This window comes from Lipomyces chichibuensis (assembly GCF_038497645.1).
Source record: "Lipomyces chichibuensis strain CBS 12929 unplaced genomic scaffold V1513scaffold_4, whole genome shotgun sequence".
NCBI lineage: Eukaryota > Fungi > Ascomycota > Lipomycetes > Lipomycetales > Lipomycetaceae > Lipomyces > Lipomyces chichibuensis.
In genome coordinates, this window is record NW_027117456.1 from 253,296 (window position 1) to 276,733 (window position 23,438).

At 46.0% G+C, this 23,438-nt stretch overlaps 11 protein-coding genes across 11 annotated transcripts; 9 read left to right on the forward strand and 2 right to left on the reverse strand.

The window, feature by feature from the left end:
* Nucleotides 1-13: 13 nt before the first annotated feature.
* V1513DRAFT_438158 (uncharacterized protein) lies at nt 14-1,213 on the forward strand. The gene is made up of 2 exons (XM_066897027.1): nt 14-267; nt 324-1,213. Exons 1-2 carry the CDS (start codon nt 178-180, stop codon nt 882-884), a joined length of 651 nt encoding a protein of 216 aa, XP_066755568.1. The 5' UTR covers nt 14-177; the 3' UTR covers nt 885-1,213.
* V1513DRAFT_409968 (ribonuclease H-like domain-containing protein) lies at nt 907-2,119 on the reverse strand. Its single transcript, XM_066895695.1, has 2 exons — nt 1,722-2,119; nt 907-1,662 (listed from the first exon to the last, which is right to left on the reverse strand). Exons 1-2 carry the CDS (start codon nt 1,928-1,930, stop codon nt 972-974), a joined length of 900 nt encoding a protein of 299 aa, XP_066755569.1. The 5' UTR covers nt 1,931-2,119; the 3' UTR covers nt 907-971.
* Nucleotides 1,854-4,866, forward strand: V1513DRAFT_438162 (WD40-repeat-containing domain protein). Its single transcript, XM_066897028.1, has 3 exons — nt 1,854-2,258; nt 2,312-3,540; nt 3,595-4,866. Exons 1-3 carry the CDS (start codon nt 2,130-2,132, stop codon nt 4,817-4,819), a joined length of 2,583 nt encoding a protein of 860 aa, XP_066755570.1. The 5' UTR covers nt 1,854-2,129; the 3' UTR covers nt 4,820-4,866.
* Nucleotides 4,867-5,385: 519 nt separating this feature from the next.
* V1513DRAFT_438164 (uncharacterized protein) lies at nt 5,386-6,650 on the forward strand. The gene is made up of 3 exons (XM_066897029.1): nt 5,386-5,783; nt 5,852-5,957; nt 6,045-6,650. Exons 1-3 carry the CDS (start codon nt 5,483-5,485, stop codon nt 6,406-6,408), a joined length of 771 nt encoding a protein of 256 aa, XP_066755571.1. The 5' UTR covers nt 5,386-5,482; the 3' UTR covers nt 6,409-6,650.
* A 251-nt stretch (nt 6,651-6,901) lies between these two features.
* Nucleotides 6,902-9,166, forward strand: V1513DRAFT_438168 (uncharacterized protein). The gene is made up of 6 exons (XM_066897030.1): nt 6,902-7,049; nt 7,104-7,182; nt 7,241-7,261; nt 7,312-7,379; nt 7,428-7,867; nt 7,915-9,166. Exons 1-6 carry the CDS (start codon nt 6,993-6,995, stop codon nt 9,032-9,034), a joined length of 1,785 nt encoding a protein of 594 aa, XP_066755572.1. The 5' UTR covers nt 6,902-6,992; the 3' UTR covers nt 9,035-9,166.
* A 104-nt stretch (nt 9,167-9,270) lies between these two features.
* On the forward strand, nt 9,271-10,417 carry V1513DRAFT_216198 (uncharacterized protein). Its single transcript, XM_066894372.1, has 3 exons — nt 9,271-9,531; nt 9,601-9,843; nt 9,898-10,417. Exons 1-3 carry the CDS (start codon nt 9,407-9,409, stop codon nt 10,199-10,201), a joined length of 672 nt encoding a protein of 223 aa, XP_066755573.1. The 5' UTR covers nt 9,271-9,406; the 3' UTR covers nt 10,202-10,417.
* A 216-nt stretch (nt 10,418-10,633) lies between these two features.
* Nucleotides 10,634-12,174, forward strand: V1513DRAFT_374771 (caspase domain-containing protein; the record flags this gene model as incomplete). Its single annotated transcript, XM_066894867.1, has 3 exons — nt 10,634-11,273; nt 11,323-11,589; nt 11,648-12,174. The coding sequence occupies 3 exons, from the start codon at nt 10,634-10,636 to the stop codon at nt 12,172-12,174; spliced, it is 1,434 nt and encodes a 477-aa protein (XP_066755574.1).
* Nucleotides 12,175-12,625: 451 nt separating this feature from the next.
* On the forward strand, nt 12,626-14,706 carry V1513DRAFT_374330 (SGT1 protein-domain-containing protein; the record flags this gene model as incomplete). Its single annotated transcript, XM_066894849.1, has 7 exons — nt 12,626-12,839; nt 12,887-12,998; nt 13,056-13,143; nt 13,199-13,735; nt 13,785-14,245; nt 14,298-14,413; nt 14,465-14,706. 7 exons carry the CDS (start codon nt 12,626-12,628, stop codon nt 14,704-14,706), a joined length of 1,770 nt encoding a protein of 589 aa, XP_066755575.1.
* A 121-nt stretch (nt 14,707-14,827) lies between these two features.
* On the forward strand, nt 14,828-16,490 carry V1513DRAFT_216253 (histidine phosphatase superfamily). Its single transcript, XM_066894373.1, has 2 exons — nt 14,828-15,094; nt 15,160-16,490. Exons 1-2 carry the CDS (start codon nt 15,080-15,082, stop codon nt 16,213-16,215), a joined length of 1,071 nt encoding a protein of 356 aa, XP_066755576.1. The 5' UTR covers nt 14,828-15,079; the 3' UTR covers nt 16,216-16,490.
* Nucleotides 16,491-19,150, reverse strand: V1513DRAFT_216257 (CRT10-domain-containing protein). The gene is made up of 2 exons (XM_066894374.1): nt 18,559-19,150; nt 16,491-18,502 (listed from the first exon to the last, which is right to left on the reverse strand). Exons 1-2 carry the CDS (start codon nt 19,036-19,038, stop codon nt 16,766-16,768), a joined length of 2,217 nt encoding a protein of 738 aa, XP_066755577.1. The 5' UTR covers nt 19,039-19,150; the 3' UTR covers nt 16,491-16,765.
* Nucleotides 19,151-21,716: 2,566 nt separating this feature from the next.
* V1513DRAFT_456766 (uncharacterized protein) lies at nt 21,717-23,213 on the forward strand (the record flags this gene model as incomplete). The annotated part of the gene is made up of 7 exons (XM_066899593.1): nt 21,717-21,798; nt 21,867-21,994; nt 22,048-22,246; nt 22,287-22,538; nt 22,611-22,729; nt 22,774-23,054; nt 23,078-23,213. The coding sequence occupies 7 exons, from the start codon at nt 21,717-21,719 to the stop codon at nt 23,211-23,213; spliced, it is 1,197 nt and encodes a 398-aa protein (XP_066755578.1).
* Between the last annotated feature and the right edge of the window lie 225 nt (nt 23,214-23,438).

Consider the following 23,438-nt stretch of genomic DNA (forward strand, 5'->3'; position numbering starts at 1 on the left):
TCCCCGAAAAATTTATTTTGTTCGAAGTCCCGTTGGGAGGAATGGAAATTACTGAGGGGAGAGGCAATTGCGAAATCTGTGACAAAACCCAAAGTTTTGCAACTTCGTATCGATCCATGAGAATCAACGGGCGTCAATTACAATTCTAATTCCCGTGTATTGATATCTTATAAGGTAATGTCAGGACGACCACCAACAGAAGCGGAACGAAACCAAGAGGCGACGGTGTATATCGGTAACATTGACGAACAAGCGACTGACCCTGTGGTAGGTGTCATCGACTCTCGGGACATTTATGGCAGTAGCTAACAAGCGTGAAATAGATATGGGAGCTTATGATACAGGCTGGTCCTGTAGTCAATGTCTATCTTCCCAAAGATCGTATAACGCAGCAGCATCAAGGATTCGGATTTTGTGAGTTTCAGAGCGAACAAGACGCAGATTATGCATCGAAGATTATGAACCAAATACGCCTTTTTGGCAAACCGATCAGAGTAAATAAGGCAAGCGCAAATAAACAACGGTCGCTTGACGTAGGCGCAGAAATCTTCGTCGGTAATTTGGATCCATTAGTCGACGAGAGGATGCTGTATGAAACCTTCTCTAGATTTGGACCATTGATCGCACAACCAAAGATCGCGAGGGATGACCAGTTTCAGTCCAAGGGTTATGGGTTCGTGTCATTTGACTCCTTTGAGGCATCGGATGCTGCTATTGAAGGGATGAATGGGCAGTTTTTGATGACGAAGCCTTGTGCGGTCACATATGCGTTCAAAAAGGATGGCAAAGGAGAAAGACATGGCGATGCCGCCGAAAGATTACTGGCAACTCAAGCGAAGAAAAACAATTACTCGCTGCAAGTCGCGATGGCAAATGGATTTTAGTTTAATAGGTACATGTGTAAGATATGGATAGGGCGTGTGTATTATATACAATTGGTAAATTGCCAACTGAATCTGTCTAGTCATATTCTACAATTGCCGTGCCGCGAACGACAAGTTCATCTCCATCACAATCGACCTGTTACATTTCAACTGGACCGCTTCCATTTGGACCATGAACAGCATAATCCTCGCAACTTGTCTTGCATCTTGCAAACCAGAATGCTCCCTGCCTTCGAACGATAAGCCCCACTTAGCCAGCATATCTGGTAGTCTTCGGAATCCTCTTTCCTTAAAATGCGTCTTGAATAATAGTTTCATATCAATATACCCTCCAGAAATGTATGCCGGCAATCGAACACGGTTGATACGGCACGACCTTAAGCATAGGAACCTCTCAATATCTGCATGGCCGTCAGTGACCCAGACGTAGTTACGGGGTCCCAAATTTGGCCAGCCATTAGGTGGCGGACTTCCAATTTGGGGCGGAGGGTGGAGCTTATCAGAATGCTTCTTCATAAAACCGTCTAGCAGCTGAATGGCTTCCCTGAACGTCGGCGCGTTATCAACATCCACCTGAGTGATTCCGGTCAAAGCAATGCATTCGTTCGTTAGTTGTGGATGAAGACTTGGTTTCACAAATGTGTGAAATTCGTCGATAATTTTTCCTTCTTTTATATCCGCTAATATGCACGGTAGCTCTATTACTTCGTGGGTTTCGTGACTGAAACTTTTGTCGCCATCGAAAGTTGCCTCGATATCCAAACACAATATGTACCGTCTAAATGCCCTTGTTAACAATCTCTTTATATAACAAAAAGCGCATAATTGATTTCACACATTCTTGTATTCCCATTGTTGATGCTCAATGTTGCAATATTTTTTTCCAGCTCATCTGCGTCCACGTCGATATCTACAGGAGATGATTTACTAATGGTTGCATGCACATCATCGCTGGATGGCGCCAGTTCGGCTCTTTTGTCGAAGTTCTGTTGTAAGCATCTCAATGCTGTTTCTTGCTTTGGAGTAATTTTTTTCTTTTTTGGCATATCACACTGAGGAGAGCCATAGATGATGGCCTAGACGTGGTTTTCGGAAGTATCTCAGAACTTCGGCACCAAAACAAGTGCGATGACCCGGAGCATAACTTTTCAACCTCAACTTATTACCTTCCACATTCCAGTTGATTTTGCACCACTCCCACCACGTAGTCAATAATAAACCCATGGTAGCATAGCAGCGTGCGGAATGGCAGCTACAGTCAAGCACACTGCCATAGGAGCAAATCGAATGCCTGGAGCTGCGGCCACGAGTCCAGATGAGAGTGGTCTGGTTGCCTTTGCAGCGGATCGGTATATTGCACTATGGAGACCAGAGGTATGTGACAATGAAGCGATCAGTATAGGAAGTCGTCATTAAGAAATGAACAGGACGAAACACATGGTGTACGGATGCTACTAAAAGGTCATGTTGAACCAGTTTGTGCTGTTTTGTTCATACGACCAGGCCTCATTGCTTCAGGAAGTACAGATGGTGATGTCAAAGTATGGAAAATTTTAAAAGAAGCAGATGAATACGATTATATATGCGCGGCGACTCTACAATATCACTCACGAGCAATCAACGCACTGGCGTGTACTCCAGACCACAACTACTTGATAGTGGCTGGCGGTGACGCTAAAGTGTCAATATGGAGCGTGAGAGACATTACTGATGCCGGTGTACTGCCACAACAAACAATTCAACTGGATCCTGGATACTTTCCTTTATGTCTTGCCGTGGATACTATAAATCCGACGAATGGCAATTCTGCATCTATACTTGCCATTGGAGCTACGAGCCCACGGATACCAGTATATGTCTCACAAGGAACTCAACCACCAAATTTCACAAAAGCCGTGACTTTAACGGGCCACGAAGACTGGGTGCACGGATTGGCATTCAAACATTTCAGAGAATCAGACGATAGTGACGTTTTATATTTGGCGTCCGGAAGCCAAGATCGGTATATTCGACTATGGAAAATTCTTCCGATGCAGCAATATCAAAAGACACATGAGAGTAGTTTTCTTTCCATGTCAGACCCACTACTTTCAAACACTATATATCGATTCTTTTTGGCTCTGAATCCTGAGAAGGAGTTGCAGGAGGATTGTTCAAGCGATTCGTATGTCTCTTCGCCGCTTTCGCGCACGCCATCCCTGAAATCCGCGAATGCAAACTGCGGAGACAATAGTCCAGAGTACAGCATAGTGTTTGATGCATTGCTAATGGGGCATGACGACTGGATTTATTCATTGGCATGGCACCCCAATGCGGAAGATATGCGTCTGCTGTCTGCTTCAGCGGACTGTACGCTTATGATCTGGACCCCGGATGAGACATCTGGCATTTGGACGTCGCATGCCCGACTTGGCGATTTAAGTATTAAAGGTGCGAGCTCCGCAACAGGGTCGTCTGGAGGGTTTTGGGTGGCGTTGTGGGACCAGAAGCCAATTCCCAGCTGGATTGCGACAGTCGGAAAGTCTGGTGGCTGGAGGGTTTGGACTGCCGAGAATGAGACCGAGCGGTGGACTCCTAAAGTAGCGATAACAGGGCATGCAAGAGAAGCGACAGGGCTAGCATGGGCTCCTGGAGGAGAGTATCTCCTGACGACAAGGTACGGATTATACTTCCTGCAAGGTGTTATGGAGTTTTGACGCAGATTATGTAGTCTCGATCAAACTACTCGATTGTTAGCAGAATGGAAGCCACCCGGATCACAAGACACCAAGGGGTGGCACGAGTTTGCCAGGCCTCAGATCCACGGTTACGATATGATCACAATCGCAAGCCTCTCTTCGACTGAGTTTGTTAGTGCAGGCGACGAAAAGGTTCTTCGGGTGTTTGAGATGCCGCGTAGTGTGGCTAATTTACTCGAAAACATGTGCGATTTTAATTCTTGGAAATTTAAGAAAATTGACGACCAGGGGCTTCCGGATGCTGCTAGTGTGCCATCACTCGGATTGTCCAACAAGGCCATAGCCGTACTATCAGGTGCTCATAATCAGGACGATGATGAAGATCAAAATGCTACGGAAACCGACTCTTCATCGTACAATTCTGTCGGTACGTTGACAACGCCTCCACTGGAGTCACATCTTCAGCGACACACGCTATTCCCAGAGATTGACAAGCTCTACGGACATGGCTACGAGATATCATCGGTGGCAATTTCCAACAACGGAAGTCTGCTTGCTACAACATGCCGAGCGAATAGTACAACGCATGCAGTGATACGGCTTTTTGATACTACCACCTGGCATGAAATTAGACCTCCACTTGCCGAAGCACATGCTCTTACAATTGTTGGCCTTCGATTCTCACATGATGACCGGTATTTACTTTCCGTTGGTCGTGACCGTTTATTTGTTGTATGGGAACTCAGCGAAGAGGGGGCACGAGAAACGATGGGCTACTATCAAATCCAGTACAAAGCACCAAGGGGCCATAGTAGAATCATATGGGACGGAGCCTGGGCACCTCGAGGACTGGAAAAAGGAGTATTGGATTACGTTTTTGCTACAGCCTCACGTGATAAGACGGTAAAAATTTGGACACCTGATGGCGCCACATCCTGGGCCCCAAGATTGGTTCAAAAGTTTGACGAGGCTGTGACAGCTATTGATTTTTGGCCCACGCTAGTGTCTGGAGAAACGCAAGCACTTCTGGCTATTGGCTTGGATAACGGTCAGATTTTCGTGTACGCATTGTCAACCGGACGTGAAGGAGCACTAAAGTTGGAGCAATTGGTTGCGCTTGACGAGAAGCTAACGCCGTCACTGAGTATCTCGCATATTTCTTGGCGGCCAAGGCTGGCGGCAACAGCGGAAGATGTGTATGATATTGCAGTTGCGAGCGATGATTCGTCGGTTCGGATATATTCGATCTCCATGTAAATATTTGGCTGTAATATATAGCAATCGGATTTTGGTATATTGTGTGATCCATAAAAGATACTCAACGCCTTATTGATGTAGAACATAACATTGCCTGCGTTGACTACATCAATTGCTCGAGAGTTGCCTCAGCAGCCCGATGGTACTACTTAGCAAGTCTTCATAGGTGGCGGTCTGCCGACCCCTGCAGACCACAATATAACATTTGGCATGATGTATTCATTAAACGGATGGTGGCGATCCATGCTTTAGTCAGGGATGGACGGTATGGACCGCACAGTCTTATACTTATAATTCGGGGAACGATCTTTTCTGTTGTTGATGCAACTGGGATGACACACCTTGGTCGTGTAATAAAATTGTCAGTGACTTCGCAGTTGGGAGCCTGATTGCAGCGATTATAGTAGGTGGACTATTACTATTCTGCCATGCTTGCTGCGGCGAATGTGCGGCTCAAGGGACAATATTATTGTTGGAAGTGACTCTCGTGAGCGGGATTGGTTACTAACCCGAACCCTACAAGAAGAGATGAAACATCAGCCGCGTGAAGTCACATCTTCGCGTAGCGTAGCTATTAAATTATAGCATGAACTGGGCCCTCGTCGGTCGGCTACTGCATCCTGAAGTTTACCACTGAAGAATCGGGATTGTGCCTTTGCGAGAATGGCGTCAATAATGCCAACAGTTACGACAGCAAGCGCGACAGTTCAGACCGCGATCGATAACCTCTGCCCAACGCCTCCAGCGTCCCTTCGGTTTACACATGTGCACTACAATGACGCAGATCCATGGGCCCATATTATGGCGTGGATATCGCTTACACCTCAGACAATATGCATTGTTTACCTGACACTCATTTTCTCGAGGCGAGAAATCGAAACGATCATTTTGTTCATTGGCCAGCTTGCATCTGAGGTGGCCAATCATATTCTCAAGCGAATCCTTCGGGAAGAGAGACCGAAGTGTGAGTTCATGTTCGCATTTGGTAATATTATGGTGCTCTTGTTCAATTCTGATCATATATGCTCTTAGACGGCACAATGGGCGACCGAGACAGTCTAGGCTTTGGACTCCCATCTGCTCACGCTCAATTCATGGCTTTCTACACCACATACCTCTGCCTTTGGATGTTTTTGCGGTACGTACAATGCTTGCGAAGGCAATATCGATGTTGGAGGCATTCGGTTGAAGTTTATTTGCTCGCAAGTCGCTGACTTTTCTACAGTGCCTACCATTTCTCTGCTCGTAAACGCTCATGTCGAGCCATTGCACTCATGTCTTTGACGGTAATCGTTTCATATTCACGTGTCTATCTGTTCTATCACACTTGGAAGCAAGTTCTGCTCGGATTATTTGTTGGCACTATAACAGGCTCGGGGTGGTTTGCTATATCTGTTGCGGTGCGCGAACTTGGAGTTTTGGATAAAATATTGGATTTAGCACCTTTTCGGTGGTTCTATGTTAAGGATACGTCGCACTACCGGTCATTTGTACGTGATGAATTTGCGCAGTGGAGTGTCGGGAGGATTACATATCTCACCTATTTTTCGAGTCAGAGATACTATGTTAAGGAGCGGAAATTGAGGTAGACCGATATGAAGAACTAAAAACCCCAGTGAGTTTCTTATAATATGTATATGATATTCTGTTTGCAACATGTAACAGTGAAGACTTGGATAGCTTTGTAATGGATTACCATGATGGGGTTGTATATTGTGTATATAGATCGAGTTAACTGGTAGAGTTATGCGCATGTAATTATTGAGTATAGTTATCCGGTACTCATCTCGAATAAAGTCAAAGTCAGTACCGTTTAAATAGTCAAGCCGAAGTACTGCGCGACACGACGAGACGCTAGAAGTCACTAGCAGCAAGTTAAGCAGCTATCAAAACTCATTCGATAAGAAAATCCAGAAAAGAATTCTGCGCACAATTGGCACAATATCAAGTGCAACGCCCAAGTTAAGGTAAAAGGAACGAGACCAACAAAGCTATGCTTATTTTGGTGCTGTCTTGCGTCGAACATCAACAGCGTTCCCGGCCGTGCGAACTCGAACGCCTCCTCCCAATTGAACTCGCAGGGGAGTGGCCCGCTCCGTCCCTCACCATTGCAGTAGCTCGACCAGCGTTACTAGACTTGAAGTTCTCTCAAACGGCGCAGTTAGACCGTAAGATGGCCTCACAGAAGTCTATCCATGAGCTGGCGGAAGAATGGCTGTCACTAGACCGGGTATGTCCACATTACAAGTGTGCCAGTCGTGTGCTGATCCGGGTTCGAACTTAGAACCCAGATACAAGGAAGGAAATCGAAGATCTTTTAGCGGGAAACAATGTTGCAGAATTAGAAAGAAGACTGAGAAGGCGTACGTATGAAGTTCTTTAATGATAGTAATTGCAATTTGGATTAACGTTATTGTTCAGGCATCCAATTTGGAACAGCTGGTACATGCCTTTGTTCCGCAGGAATCTAGCACTACTGACGGCATTTATAGGACTTAGAGCGAAATTGCAAGCCGGGTTTAGCCGTATGAACGATCTCACTGTCCTTCAAGCGTCCCAAGTATGTTAGTTTACTTTAACCTTTGCGCATGTACTAATATCCCTGCAGGGTCTTGCTGTCTATGTGGCTCAGACTGTTCCAGACGCATTAGAGAAAGGAATTGTCATCGGACATGACCACCGACACCATTCTTACGACTTTGCTCGGCTAACTGCCTGCGCGTTTATCACAAAGGGATTCAAGGTCCATTACTTTGATAAGTTAGTGCATACGCCGCTCGTACCATTTGGCGTAGAGGCTTTAGGTGCAGCTTGTGGTGTCATGATCACAGCGAGCCATAACCCTGGTCCTGATAATGGATATAAAGTGTACTGGAGCAATGGATGTCAAATAATACCACCACATGATGAGGGTATAGCGGCCTGCATCGAACAAAATCTGACTCCCTGGGTGTGGGATAAAGATCTAGTCCACGGCTCGCCCCTGGTGGGCCGTCCACTGGAACGTGTTGCAGACCAGTACTACAAAGTACTTGGTAATTTAGTACAGTAAGTTACATTTTGACGCTATAATGAGAGGAGCTAATTTCAGTTAGGGGTACATCAATTAATCCAGCTATGCGGTTTGTTTACACACCAATGCATGGCGTTGGCCTCCCTTACGCTATACGCGCGGCGGCATTAATAGGTGCAGAGTGTGATACCAACATGTTTACAGTTGCTGAGCAAGCTCATCCCGACCCTGACTTCTCCACTGTCAAGTTTCCCAACCCTGAGGAGCAAGGTGCACTTGATCTAGCTATGAAGACGTCTGATGGATTGGGCATATCGTTAGTTCTCGCCAACGATCCGGATGCTGACCGATTCAGTGCGGCGGTAAAGGGAGCGGACGGAAAATGGATGCAGTTGACCGGTAACGAGCTTGGTATTCTCTTTGCGTACTTCATTTTTCAGACAGAGCCGGATAAGTCCAAAATTGCATTGCTTAACTCCACAGCGTCATCACAAATATTACGCTCGTTTTCGGATATTGAAGGGTTTTACTACGAGGAAACATTGACTGGATTTAAATGGCTTGGAAATCGCGCACTGGAACTCGAGAAGCAAGGATACAAGGTTCCCTTTGCATTTGAAGAGGCTATCGGGTACATGTTCCACGGCTTGCACGACAAGGATGGGATAGGCGCGATGCTAATGTTTATAAAGCTGTTGTGCTGGATTGAGGAAACTATTTCGGGTAATAGCATGACCAGAGCACAGGGTATCATTCTGTGTTTGGAGGAGATATACTCGAAGTACGGATATTTCGAGGATAAGAACTCATATTACGTGTCACTGGACCCAGCAGTAACTGCGGGGATTTTTCGGTCGATAAGGACGATGACTCCCTCGGAGAGTGGAGAGTATAGGTATCCTGAAACTGTTGGAAGCAGAAATGTCACTTATTGGAGAGATCTCACTGTCGGATATGACTCATCGACCCCGGATAACGTGCCACTGCTACCAGTTTCAAAGGGTTCGGAAATGATTACATGTATACTGGACAACAGCGTACGTGTGACTATTCGAGGAAGTGGAACGGAACCGAAATTAAAGGTCTATGTAGAGGCAAAATCTGCATCTAGAGAGATGTCGAAACAGCTTGCGGAGGAGGTATGGGACGATTTAGAAAGGGAGTGGTTCAAACCGCGTGAGACCGGACTACTGAGGCCATAGTCTTAATTTTGGTTTCTTGCCGCTTTGCATTGTTTTCATTTCAGTTGTCATATTGGGATTTGTCGGCTATTTTAGTTACAAATCATGTTAGATTAGGACTGTATATTGTACATTTAATTCATTGCCCTTACACTAATGTATTTAATACTTATGTAAATTTATATTATGTAAATTTGACTTCACAAAACTGGAGGAACTACGCGACGGACGTGTCTTCAGAGTATACGCAGGGCCAACTTACTGTGGTGCGGCTGGAGGGTATGCAATGAATGGATCTGAGAGTAATTCGTAAAATCCGCGCACTCGTCTCTTTCCCGGAATATCTCAGCGCTCATTACTGCTTTACCCATAGGCCCTAAAGCTTTTTGAAAGATGGTCTCATATTCGCAAGTACTTCAAGAAGCAGAGGCCAGGGTGACTTTGCCAGAATTTAGGCCGGTTGGGCTTTTTGATGGCGGTATCAAAGTGCAACTTCCGGAAGGATTTATCGACGCTAGGTACGCTGTATTGTCGCCCATTATTTGCAATATGTATGCAGGAGGGTCTAATTTTTGATTGTTCATTAGCAATTTTCGGCAGATTCCAGACAATCAGGAGGTTTTCGTGGCCAATGATTCGTCCGCGTCGACAGACAACTCGATCATTATTGAACTGGTAGAAAGGTTAGAATCCGACGATCCCAGCGTCTCGTCAGCGATCGCCGACAAAAATTCAGTCAGGGCTCATTATGATGAAATCAGCTCAATTAATTCCAGCATATCAAGGGCGAAAGTGCTAGGACTGGTACCGCTGGACATATCACTTTTACCGTATGTCCTGCAGTCTGGTTCGTACATGATCTCGATCTAACATGTCCTATTTAGACAATCCACTACAGCTTATATGATCACTGGCACACAAATTGCAGAGAAATGGGGCAAAAATCGCAGTGCGGATCTGATGTACTTAGTACTCACTCTCGCGGTTGTTCGACTACCTGAAAACAGTACGGATGTTTTGATCTCATTTAATTCCGCCATCAATTGCTCTGAACAGGCGGTGCGATTATTTACAGAGAACGACGACATCGACTCAAGTGTACTATTGCGCATCGGTTTACTACAGGCAATATGCCGCAAAGTTGTAGAGTCGTTAGAAGTTGTCCAATGGGATCTTTTTGTCGATTGAATTGCGATCGCAGGTCCAGGATTCACTTTATTAGTCGCCCCGCCACATCATGCGGGGCTCGTTCAAGGCGCGCGCAATTGACGACTGCGCCTCAACTGCGGCTTTGGTACTGTATTGCCATGACTATGACGTCAATTCGCCGTATATGTATAATTAATTTTGTCTTCTTATATGATAAGTGTATTGTAGTTATATATTATTACACTAAGCTGAATGTAATGTGGCTATATGGATTCAATGGAGACAGTTACCTAAGTTACTCTTCGTTCTAATTTGAGGCGCCCTCACGCCGGGCCATTATGCATAGACTACCGCTCGCCACGGCGTACAATACATATACTTTTAAAACGCCATCCTCCTGATTTGGCACTGGGTTTTGCATCTAGCAATCAATCGATTGGTCCAGTATAACAGTCTGCGCCAAAGCAAGCAATGTCTTATCCCGGCAACCAGCATTACACCTATCAGAACGAAGGCGGAGGTGGAGGGTACGGTCAATGGCAGCAGGGGTCGTACGTAAATTATGGTCCTCCTCAGGGTCCTCCTGGATATTTTGGTGGTCCGCCACCTGGGCCGCCTCCGTTTGGTCCTCCACCTGGACCCCCTGCAGGAATTAGTCCTGATGGATACAGTTACGGAGCTGACCAAGGTGGATACGGTCAGAACACCGAATACGGACAGAATGGAGGGTATAACCACGGAGGATACAGTCAATCCAGCGGCGGCTACAACCAGGACGATTATAATCGACTTCAGCAAAGCTATAATCATGGGAACCAGGGATATCACCAAGGAAGCTATGGACAACAAGTTTTCGGCACCAGCGCTAGTCAGGCGCAGTCATATAATAACGGCGGACAGCGACATGACTTCGCTGGGCCACAGAATCTCATGCGACCGCCATCTGGATATCAACAGTTTGGAAATGGTGCCCCAAGTGGCTATAGCTTTCAATATTCTAACTGTCAGGGCCGCAGGAAAGCATTGCTTATCGGCATAAACTACATTGGACAGAGAAATCAGCTGAAGGGCTGCATCAACGACGTGAAGAACATTTCGAATTTTTTAGCCCGTATGTGCATCATCTTCTCAGTCTTTGAACAGGTTCTAACATGTTACAGAACGCTACGGCTACAAATATGAGGACATGGTTATTCTTACTGACGACCAAATCGCCCCAAGGTCAATCCCCACAAAGGCAAACATGATCAGTGCCATGCAATGGCTTGTCAAAAACTCACAGCCTAATGATTCGTTATTTTTCCACTATTCCGGTCATGGTGGCCAGACGAAGGATCTTAATGGTGATGAGGATGATGCATCCGACGAGGTTATCTATCCAGTTGACTACCAGACTGCTGGCCACCTGGTTGATGATGATATGCATAGTATGTACTCTGATCGTCCATAAGTCTGTCGAATTATGTTAATAACTGTCTTTTCTAGATATTATGGTCCGTCCTCTGCAGCCCGGTGTCCGATTAACCGCAATATTCGACAGTTGCCACTCTGGTACAGCTCTGGATCTACCTTACATCTACTCCACCCACGGTGTTCTCAAGGAGCCTAACTTGGCAAAGGAGGCCGGTATGGGTCTTCTTTCTGCGTTAAACGCCTATTCCAGGGGCGATTTAGGCGGCGCTATATCTTCCATTACGTCTGCCTTCAAACAAGCCACCGCTGGCGGTGGTTCCCAAGCCGCAGAAGTGACAAAGAGAACTAAAACTTCGCCAGCAGACGTTATTCTGTTCTCTGGCTGTAAAGATTCACAAACCTCAGCTGACTCGTTTGAAGAGGGAATGGCTACTGGAGCAATGTCTTGGGCGTTGATGGAAGTCCTCAGTCAGAATCCACAGCAAAGTTATCTGACACTGCTGCAAAATATGCGTCAACTTATGGCTGCCAAGTACTCGCAGAAACCACAGCTAAGCGCTTCGCATCCCATCGACACTAACCTCCAGTTCATTCTTTGAGATGCAGAACAATATTAAATATTGGATAAAGGTCCTTGTATGTTAACTTCCTAATGGGATTAATATAATGTGTATGTCTCGAATGCGCTGTTATGTGACCGGATTGATTGGAAGTTTGCTATCGTAATGCAAATGAAAAACTGGTCGTCAATAGCAAGAACGTAATGTAGGGGGATCAGGTCAAATGGGGAATCCAATCCTGAAATTCAAACTCCTAACTTTGACTGTCCTGCGCGGAAGAAAGAACTCTTGACCAAACCCAACTCCGAGTAGCTCAAACTACTCTCTATGTCTTCCCCTTCGTCTTCTTGCTCTACTTATAAACCCTTCCGGGAAGGTCTTGGGGTTAGGGCTATATTTCTTAGCTCAATCGATTACGGGATCATTTTCATCAACCGTTTCATTAGTCCACAGACATAGTAGCTCCTTTGCCGGGTTGTGAACTAGTAGTATGGAGATATTCTCCGCAGTTTCAGATCTTCCCGATGATTGTGTCGAGTTCACGATTTTTCTGCGCGACGCGCGTGACAGTCCTATTTCAAAACTTGAAAGAAAAGCCAAGTTAGAGGATGTTGCGTCCGCAGCGAGCGAATTATCGGAACCATGGACGAGGGAATATATTTGGCAACGTCAAGAATTTAATGTGAAACTCGTTGAATTTGTTGGTATGTGCGAAATGTAAAGATTTGCACAGATTCTTACCTTGATTCAGGTGAACCGTGTCTTCGCGGGGTTACGGAGTTTGGAGATTCTATTGACGACGAGTGGTTCATTGTCTTTATACTTAGAGAATTAAGCAAGAAGTTTCCTGATATTGTTGTAAAGTAAGTGATTGAAATCACGAAGGTAAAATTGGGCTTCTAACATGCTTGAGGATATAGGATCACGGACAACGATGGCGAGTTCTTGCTCATCGAGGCGGCGAATGCGATTCCAAAGTGGCTGAATCCCGACAATGCAGATAATAGAGTGAGTTGTTATTTGGCTAATAACAAGGGATTTATAGCTAATGTGTGCGTGTTAGGTGTGGATATATAACGGCAATCTCTGCATTATCCCCACGGAAGATCCTGATTCGGCGACGTCCTACACTCTCCACGACGCGCTCCAATTCTTAACCAACAACGCAAGCATGCTATATCACCCACAGATCCTCCAGAAGGAAGCATTTGCAAGACTGGAGGGGTACCCACAGGCCATCCAAGGACACATACATCGCACTAAAGTTGTCGTACCACGTCGCGTCGCCCAGATATTACACCATAGTCCGAGATATATAGCCCCTGCATCCGAAGCATTTCTTTTACGCGACCCAATCAGCATGAAAGTCTGCGCGGCGATGCGAAACTTTCCGCCTGAAGATAGTGTCACATGTGTGGTGAAGATCACAAAGCTGCTATACGCGCAGATGAAATCGCAGAGGATAATTCCGCCTGCGAAGTTCAAGGTGCCAAAGGCGAACGAAGAGGGCTATGAGGAAGCTGAACTGGGTATGAAAATTGCGTGTGGATTTGAATTGCTCTGCACAGGATCTGGAAAGTCTAAATCCCGGAAACAGAAGGTGAGTCAGTGTCGACTTGTGTATGAGGCGAAAGTTCTAACTGTGGCAGGATTACTCTATTGATCCAAGGTTTAAAGAGTACATGCGCATGTTAGAAAAAGAAGGTTTTTTTAAGCACGAAATTCCGGGGACAACGCTATATCAGCAGCTAGTGTCGCAAGCGAAGAAGACATTTGCAGAAGTTTCCGGCGACGCGTACAATACATCTGACATTGGCGCAGACATCATCAATGGGTTGGAAATGATGGATGAACTGTCTGACGAAGAAATAGCAACTTGGGACAATGTTGTAGATGACGACAAATGGATGGATATAGATTTCACGGAGTTTGAAAGCATGCTCGATTCCAACGCCAGACCTGGAGCCGGGTACAACGACCAGCCCGAGGATACAGAGGAAGCGAAGCGGGAGATATTGGAGTCACAGGAGAAAGTCAAGTCCATGGTGGATCGGCTAAGGAAATTTATGGATGATGAGAAGGCTGGATTTGACGGCGTTGAATTCGATGAGTAAGTGATCGTTATATGCGCCTGTGGAGATTACCTGCTGATTACGCTCAAGTGATATATCGGATAGTGATGAAGAGGCTGCCCAATCTTCGCATATTGAAGAGCTCGACGACGACGATGAAGTCAACGAAGACGATTTTCTCGAATTTTTCTTAAAAGAAGCTCTTAGTAGGTGTTTCTGCATAGATTCTAATCAGATTTCAACTAACTCGGGTGTAGAGCTCTCGCCAGAAGAAATAGAACAATTCCGAACTGATCCCGCCCAAGAAGAAGCCAGCAGCGAACACGAAGACCAAGACGGCAATATCGCTGATGAATTGCTGGCAAAAGGAATAATAAATGAAGACGAGAATAACGATTTTGAAATTATGAGGAATTTATTGGAGAGTATTAAGAGCCAGGAAGGCGGTGCGGGTCCTGGCAGTAATTTACTTGCTCGTCTGGGGTTGGGCAGTAATTAATTGTTTGGGGTATATCCATGATAATTGTATTATAGCTGTATATATTTAACTATTCACTCGTGAAGTGAATGCAGTTGCGAGATAAATCAGTCGATTTAGCAGTCGAAACAAAAGATTCAAATATCAGGTGATGTCTTGGCTCGGTTCAAAGGAAAGTGGCTTGTCGGTTAAGGGTTAGTGTCCCAACAAGCGCGGGTCGTGCGTAGCTCGAAGCACACATCATTTCTGCGCTGGATTATGTATATCATCCCCTGACGCGAAAGTGGTGTCATTGGAATCTCAACTCGAGCATGCTGCACGGAGCGACTAGAGACGTAACACTGAGGTAACGAAGACCGCTGTGGACTACTCAACAGAGGAATATACAAATGAGATGGGGAGGCCAAGGGTGCGTAGTTATTTGCAATGGACTGAACGATTTGGCGAGAGGAGTGGATGCTAACGGCCATGTAGTTGATCATCCTGCTCCGCCACGGCGAATCAGAGAGCAATTGTACGTTCACACCTCGACACCTCCGGCTGAGTTTAATTACAAAGGTACTGATTTCAGAAATAGGCGATAAATCAATAAATCGATACGTGCCAAACCACAAAGTCCCGCTCACAAGCCGCGGTCACGAACAAGCACTGGCAGCGGGCAAACGGCTCCGCGAAATCCTTCTCCCCGGGGAAAATGTTCTAATCTACACTTCGCCGTACCGACGCACGCGCGAGACGACGGAGGAAATAGTGTCCCAGCTCGACGGCGTGGAATACAGAGTATACGAAGAGCCGCGACTTCGCGAGCAGGATTTTGGTAATTTTCAGTTCGATGAGGTAGAGATGTCGCGAATCTGGAAAGACCGGGCACGGTACGGACATTTTTTCTACAGGATACCGAACGGGGAGTCCGCTGCGGATGTGTATGATCGATGTGCGGGATTCAATGAGACGTTATTCAGGCAGTTTAGTTCGGATAAGTTTGCCAAGGTGTTGGTTCTTGTTACGCATGGACTTATGTCGCGGGTATTTTTGATGAAGTGGTATCGGTGGACGGTTGAGCGGTTTGAGAGTTTGAAGAATGTGAATTACTGCGAATTCGTGGTAATGGAGCGGCAAGATAATGGGAAATATCTGCTAAAGAATAAGATGCGGACATGGAACGATCCACAGCCTGATCCTATCATCACCACGACCACGACATCACCCGACTCAGACGGCAATTCGATAGCGGAAAAACAGAATCAGATTCGAATTTTATACGAGCAAGTGCAGAAAGAGGAGGAACTTCGCGAAACGATAGCACAATCCTCAAGGTCGGTGCAAGAGATTAAGGAAAGTGTCACCAAGGAGTACGAGGTGCTGTCTGGTGGTGTCGATGTGGATGCCGGACGCGCGTTCGGAAGTGACTTGGAAGAAGTACTCGATGATGCCGGCGAAGCGGCGGAAAATGGAATATGTCTATTGAACACTGGTCGGAAGTACATGACGGCTACGAAGACGGAGACGCTTGAGCCTACTCCCATTTGACCATTACTTTGTCAGCTATATTTAAGTGTTATTGGCCTTGGTTTTTAGATGGCCACGGTCAGGACTAAATTTTGTTCGGTTGGTACAATTATTTGCATATTTCAATTTCTTTTGAGTATTATTTAGCACCTGTGAGCTTCTCTACACTACTACGGTAGACATTAACATGAGAGATCTTTTGTTGAAGTCATGATTAGGCAATATCACTAGTCAAAGTGGTGGGCGGGGTAACATAGTAATGATAAAGCTGCCAAAAGGTAGTGAATACATAAAACTCCTAAATTATTGTTACAAGCTCAAAATTTAGTTGTTACATGAACCCCGGCAAAACAAGAGAAGGAATAAAGAAACACCAATCCAAAAACGAAGACAGACCTTAAGAAAATGTGTAGTGTACAAGTTGTTTCCTGCTGCAGGTGGTAAAAGAGAACGATGAAAGCCAAATTGAATCTTGCAACCAGAGAATGTTATACCGCGGAGTCGAAGAGTAAAAATGTGACAGCTACGAGAGGGGACGTTAAGTACCAAAGACGGATAATATAAATGCACCTTAAAAAACCAAATCCTCAACATCTTGTACGTCCTCAATCATGCCGATGTCGTTTCGCCGGAGTTGGTAGGTAACGACTGTGCCATTTAAGTATATCAGAAACAGCACAAATCTGCGGGACAAGTCCGAGCCATCAGTTTCGACCGCAGAGACGTCTAGACCGAGTAGCGTGTTGTTTGAGGAGAACTTTTTGCGCTCGGCTATGACATATTCTTGCTTGAGTCCGATATGTCCATCGTCTGTCTTGCACAACTTGAAGATGGATACGAGACCTTCCTGACTGGCTACTATTGCGCATGCCAACTCAGGAATAACGACTGACATATTCAACCTGTCGAAGGAGGCCGTAAAGTTTTCGATCGGTATCCGTTTGCCGAACACGGCTGGACAAATATTCGCCAAATACTGTTCTCCTTGTTTAAATGCGACCAACCTAGCCTGATAGAGCGTCGAGTGGAAAATAACCAGATCGTCCAGTATATAGCCAGACTTGCGTTCTTCGGCCGTGAGCATGGGATTTTCGTCATATGAAGACGGCGTGTCCGCTGGGGGCTGTCCCGGTCGTGGATCCAACATGTTATGCTCGTTATTCATTCGGTTCATTGAAGTAACGTAGATTTGGGCTTCAAAGTCCTCCAATGCATCGGTGACTTCTTCGTACATCACGTACGGATAGACGTCCTCGCTATCCACATTTCCTAGTCTCTTTCTTCTTGTCGTAGTCATGTGCGGACTTCGGGACTTGACCGGATACGATATTGTCAGGTTTGAGTCAGGCTTATGCAGTGAACGTCCAGTGGTCGGGTCAACGTCGTCTGTAAGCGGTTTCATACCGGAAATGATATTGATGTTGGGAACCAATGCAAAGTCGTGCTTCCATAGCGGCAAACATGACCAGCCTTTCTTATCCAAAAACAGTGAGCCAGAAATGCAGCGCATGGTATTTATATCCCAAAGCTTGACATCGCCGTCGATTGACGCGCTCAAGACGCAAACTTGGGTTGTGGTGATGTCTGTGGTTGGATCGCGGATCGGGACATCCACAAATCGGACATTTGGGATATTATTGTCATGAGCATTGTGAATACTGCGAGTGAACGCCTCGGAATCTCGCGTTCGTTTAGTTTGTGGTGCGGAAGATTTGTAGAGCTTGTGTTTATGGTGGCGGTGATGCTTGTGTTGCCGGTTTTGGCGTCCATTGGCGTCAGATGCGTTTGCGTTTGCGTTTGCGGATGCCGATGCGTTTCCCGAAGCGTACTCTTCCGAGGAAGAGCCCGCTTCCAGCTGGCGCTTCTGTCGTCGTGTTTGCCGCTCATTGTGGGGATACCACTTGTCAGAGAATCCAAGTTTGAAAACTGTAATAGTGTGGCTATTGTCTGAAACCACAATTAACCTCTCAGGGTCATAAAGATCGACACCCCATGCAGATCTCTCAACCTGAAGGACGAACATGGGCATTGTGTCCTTGGCAATTTCTCCTGAATTTTCCTGGCCCTGATGTCGCAGTATGCTGGTGGTAGAATATACTATGGCCTGGCCAGCATCAGTGAGAATGACTAAATGTTCCTCGCCACCAAGTGTACCAATTTTAAGCCCGTTGATAGAAAATAAATTCATTGGGTTGTTGGCGCCAAGGATTTGGCTGATTGTTGGTGGGTTTGGTTTCGGTGGGGTGATATGAGTAAACAAGACGAGTTCTGGCCGCGCGGGGGATGATATCCGATATACCTTAACTCTCTAGCACGATGTTAATTTCTTTAACAGTACTATGTTAAAAAATGCATGAATAGTACCTCGCCATCAGCAATGAAGAGAAATCCGTATCGCGAGATGGACATCAAGTTGACACGCCACGTCTCGGGACTAAGGAACATGACCTTTTGACGGCCGATTGGTTGTAGTTCCAACAACGCCGGAACATCCTCTTTCTCGGGCGCCTTTGCTGGCGGTGGTACCTGATGTGGACTGAATGTATCGAAGTCCGCAATGGGACCGGATTGGAACGCGTATACAGCCTGTCGGATGCGACGAGCTTCCTCATCTTCCTCATCTTCCTCATCATCATCGTCATCTTCGTCATCATCCCCGTCATCTTCGTCATCTTCGTCGTCACCTCCAGTGTAGCTGGCTTCACTGTCATAGTCGTCGTCACCATCGTCATTATTACTATAATCGTGCGAACTGTCGCTTGGCCGCATGGAGGTTTGCTCGACCTGGGCCTCGGGACGGACGAGCTGCGCCGGCTCCGTCTGTGAGACTATGGTTGATTCCATTATAGGTAGACGCTCTCGGAGGAAATGAGACGCTTTTCAGAGCGATGGACAGCTAACACACTTCATTTGAATTGGGAAGGGGGCAGTGAAGTAGGGCGAAGGTGATGAACCGTATCGCGTTATTGATCTATTCCAGTATCATAAGGTGTAATGCTGGGTCGGAATTTGGTTTGTCTGTTTTGGGGACAAAAGTTAGCTCACTGACGGCTTACCTGTGTACCTTTTTCAATAAATATATTGAGAAATCAGTTGCAACGTACTTGCAGTGGATAGGGTGAGGGTAACAGACTCGTAATTTTGATTCCAGGATATGCTTTGCGATGCTGTGCTTTTTACCAGAACTCTAAATCCATAATAGAATTCGCAGACCGCGCATATTTCCGATTCCCACAAGGCTTGCCCCCACATACAAGCCGGAGATCTCAGAGAAGATACAACCAGAAAAGCGTCTGTTGAAGTGCAGGGAATTTCAGGGTTGCCTTGCGTGTTGCGATTCTGCGGCTTGTCCGGTTGGTTGCTCATGTTTGGCGCTAACGAGGTCTGCGGCAGTAGCCGACTCTCGGGCCTCCAGGGCATTTAGCGAACTTAAAAAATAGCCGCCGGCTGCAGGAAAACCGCCGCCCAACATTGTGGCCCGGCCGCGAAATATGTGCTTACACTATTCTGGGCCAAAGCAACTGAATACGGGCTAATTGACGGGGTGTTAAATCATTTTTCTCCTCGACGACGATACCGATAACTGCACGGACCGATCTGTCACGCACGATATTGCTGCCAAGTGAGATAACAGCCACACTGCAGCGATCATCCGCAGCTCATCTGATATTCATGGCGCGGTACAGATAGAAGCAATTGACCTAGGCTGATAACTGGCTGTCTAACGGATGTGTCTTCAGACGGCAAGAAACCCGATAACCCGACAATAAAAGCACAGTCAAATAATACAGCCGGACCCCGCGATGCATCTCGTATTGTTGTGCAGATCGGTCCGTGTTCACTATTGACTGTTTGGCAGTTTGCACGGCAGAGAGTGGGATTGTTTGCGACGTATAGGGCTGGACACGAATAACGATTTTACGAATATTCGTAAGTCGAATACGAATAATTCGAAGTTGATTGCTTAGTAATATTCGTACGAATAAATAGTCGATTATTCGAAATTATTCGAAAATTCGAACCCTAAACCCTAATTTACATATCCAGCAACACAAGTGAACGCGAGGGTCTCCCGAGCATTACCCTCTCACTATTGAACAGTCTCTCCAACTGCCACGCTCGACACAGCGATAGCTAGATAGTCTCTGGCGGCTGCTATAAAATATTGGAGCGCCGGCCAGTTTAGTTACGAATAATTACGAATCGAATACGAATACCCTAACCCATTGCGAATAACAATTTGCTGAAAATGTCGAATACGAATAAGCAAAATTCTTATTCGAGAAGACTGAGGTTGGCTTGTCACGACATCATCTGGAATCTCTTGTGAAGACCCAACTGCTGATGCTGACTCAGAGGGAAAGATTTCAGAATCAGGAAGGCTATCATATCAGTCATGGGGTTGAGAGCATTGCAGTCGATCTTCGAGAGGGGCTTCTTCATCGCTTCCGTCATTGAGAACGAAGTAGTCAATGCGTTTACCTCGCGTTACCATGGTGTCCATTTGCTCAAGTCCGGTCTGATAGAAGCACTGGTCAAACTTGAGGCGCGTATACGTCCAAAGCGGTAAAGATAAGTTTCTTGTGATATATTCGATGGGAGAGGAGCTACACACATGTCCTTTTATAGCCGTCTCCTGTGGCTGCTTCTATCAATATGTACATATTGCACATCCTACATTCAACAAAATTACATTATTCTCGTACCAGGCATGCCAACTCCCCGGATTGCTTAGCAGATCGCTCATGTCGCCGACCATATCACATATCACCATATCTAACTTCCAATCTGACGGAGTCTGGAACACCAATGTCTTCAGAAACCGGACAAAATCGCCTAATCTAACGCAGTCTAGAACAGAATGGTCTTCAGGTACCCTACAATATCACCAATCTAACACAGTCTGCCAGGAACCAAACATATCGCCAAATCTAATGGAGCCTGGAACGGAATGAAACAGGGACCAGATAAGACCAATGCTGACCAAGCGTGCCGCATAGAGAATGAAGTAGACGTAACAGAAATGCAAGGGATGCAAGGGGATGTTAAATTCGTGCGGCACATGGAGAGCATTTCACTTTCTAATTACAAATCGTCGCTGGCGGCACGAGTGTGATTTTAGATTTATCCGATTTCGGCGGATAGGAAGGCGGATTTATTCGACAAGACGGCGGATGGCGGATTCGGTCAAATTAGGCGGATAGCCGCATCCGCCACAGCCCTAACTAAATGATATCAAGTAAGAGTAATTCCTTAGACTTTATATTGCTTTGGCATAATTGTTCATGAGTGGGGTCTTCGCAGAGCAATATACTGGCTTCTTTTGGTGAAGGCGGTAAGGAAGACCCCCTTGCCGTGTCATCGTTTCTAGAGCAACATGACGGTCATAAGTTTAATCTTGCAGCACAATCTCTGAAGATAAGGGCCGCTCTCTCAGCCAAATTTTAGCTGCAAAGCTGCTCAGAAATGACATTTCGACTGCACTGGTTACTACTTTCAGTCACGACGGTGCACCGAGAGAAATGACCAACTTCAGCTTCACCTGTTCACGTTCCACTGAATGCGAAACTGAGCGAGATCCTCTAAAAATTCAGCGATACACAAGTACGTGATCCGATATTGCACAAAGTAGGTACAGCTTAATTGGCTGGCTAATACAACGCCAAATTTAGTCCCGAAAGAGTTCTTCGATTGCCACTGCCAGCTTTATATCATTTTGTCGAAGGACAACGGGTCAGCAGTCAGAGTTTACGACCATAGAGGTCATCTTGAAACACCAAAGTTTCATGTGACCGATGAAGTACGAAGCTATATCGATGCGCAGAAGCTCCTTTCTCCGCGGAAATATATCAGAACTTAATCCGACTGGCAGGTGATTCTCAGTTTGAGCGGACGGACCTGCACACAATAACTAGGCAACAAGTCTACAATGTCTGGCTCTCATTTACTAGAATACAGTGGAAAAGAGATCAGACAAATGACTTCTTATCTGCCCAGCTTCTCATTGGAGAACAAGACGGCTATCAGCTAGTTGAAGAACTCCAAAAACCGGGTGTTTCACTATCATTCTTGACCCTGCTTCAGTGATACAGTCAATTATGATCGGGGGAAAATGAGCGAAATATTTGTCGACTCTGCATTCAACACAAACAAGCACGGATATGAGCTCTATTGTGTTCTCACTGAATACGACCTTGTTTCTCTTTCTCTTTCCTACCTTCTGCTGGATACCGGTGGTATTCAGGAGGAGAGCAAGAGGGGATCGAGATTGACAGCATGGTTTACTGCTCTGCGAGATGCCGGATTAAAGCCCAGCGTGGTACACACGGATAAAGACTTTGCAGGTGCCTAGATATTAATCTTTCGCTGAAAATGCTAGGATTCTAATTACGCAAAATAGAGGTGACCGCTGCCAGTCTTGCTTTCAAGCGAAACAACCAACCCTGCGTACAAGCACCATCTGTGTCTGTGGCATAGCCTGCGAGCTATAGATCAGCATATCACTGGTAAGACGAAAAACAATGGGGCTCACTCAGTCGAAACGCTAGGAATTCCATCCTGAAAAGCGCTTTGCCAGAGTACTTGAATTTCTTATCCGATGAGTCAGAATGGATTTTGTCGAACGAGTCGGGCAAAAAAGTATGCACTCGAGAGCAAGCGGAGAAACTTCGCGCTATGATTAAGCGCCATCTTTTGAGGCACCCGCTACTGCCAAAGGTAGTTAACGACAGTGCAGAGCATCCACGAGCTCTTGTGTACGAAACGTACGAAGAAATTCATGCGTCTTCTATCCGTGAAATGCTTGACTACCGTCGTTCTATAGGCCAGACGAAGGTTTTTCGATATTTCTGGATTAACTGGTACAGGCCTGAATACTCCCAAGTTGGATCACGGTGGGAGATTGCTTCAATGTGTGGGCGACGTGGGTCGGATGCCATAATCCCAATTTCGCGTACCACGATGCGATTGGAAAGTCACTGGAGAATTTTGAAGAAGGAGTATACATCACATCGGTTTAGGCCAAGGCTTGATTTGCTTTGCTACATCATTTGTATAGGTTTAGTTAAGTCAAGACTCCATCTGTATTGGCAGGTTGATGCCGGAGGCCAAATGCCTAGCCTGTTTCGTCCATTTATGGCGCAAATGTGCGGACCTAATTGATGATAGCGTGATAATCCAACGCGAAAATTAGCTAGATGTGTTATTATCAAAGTCACGTGCATTCGCGTCTACAAGCAGCGAAC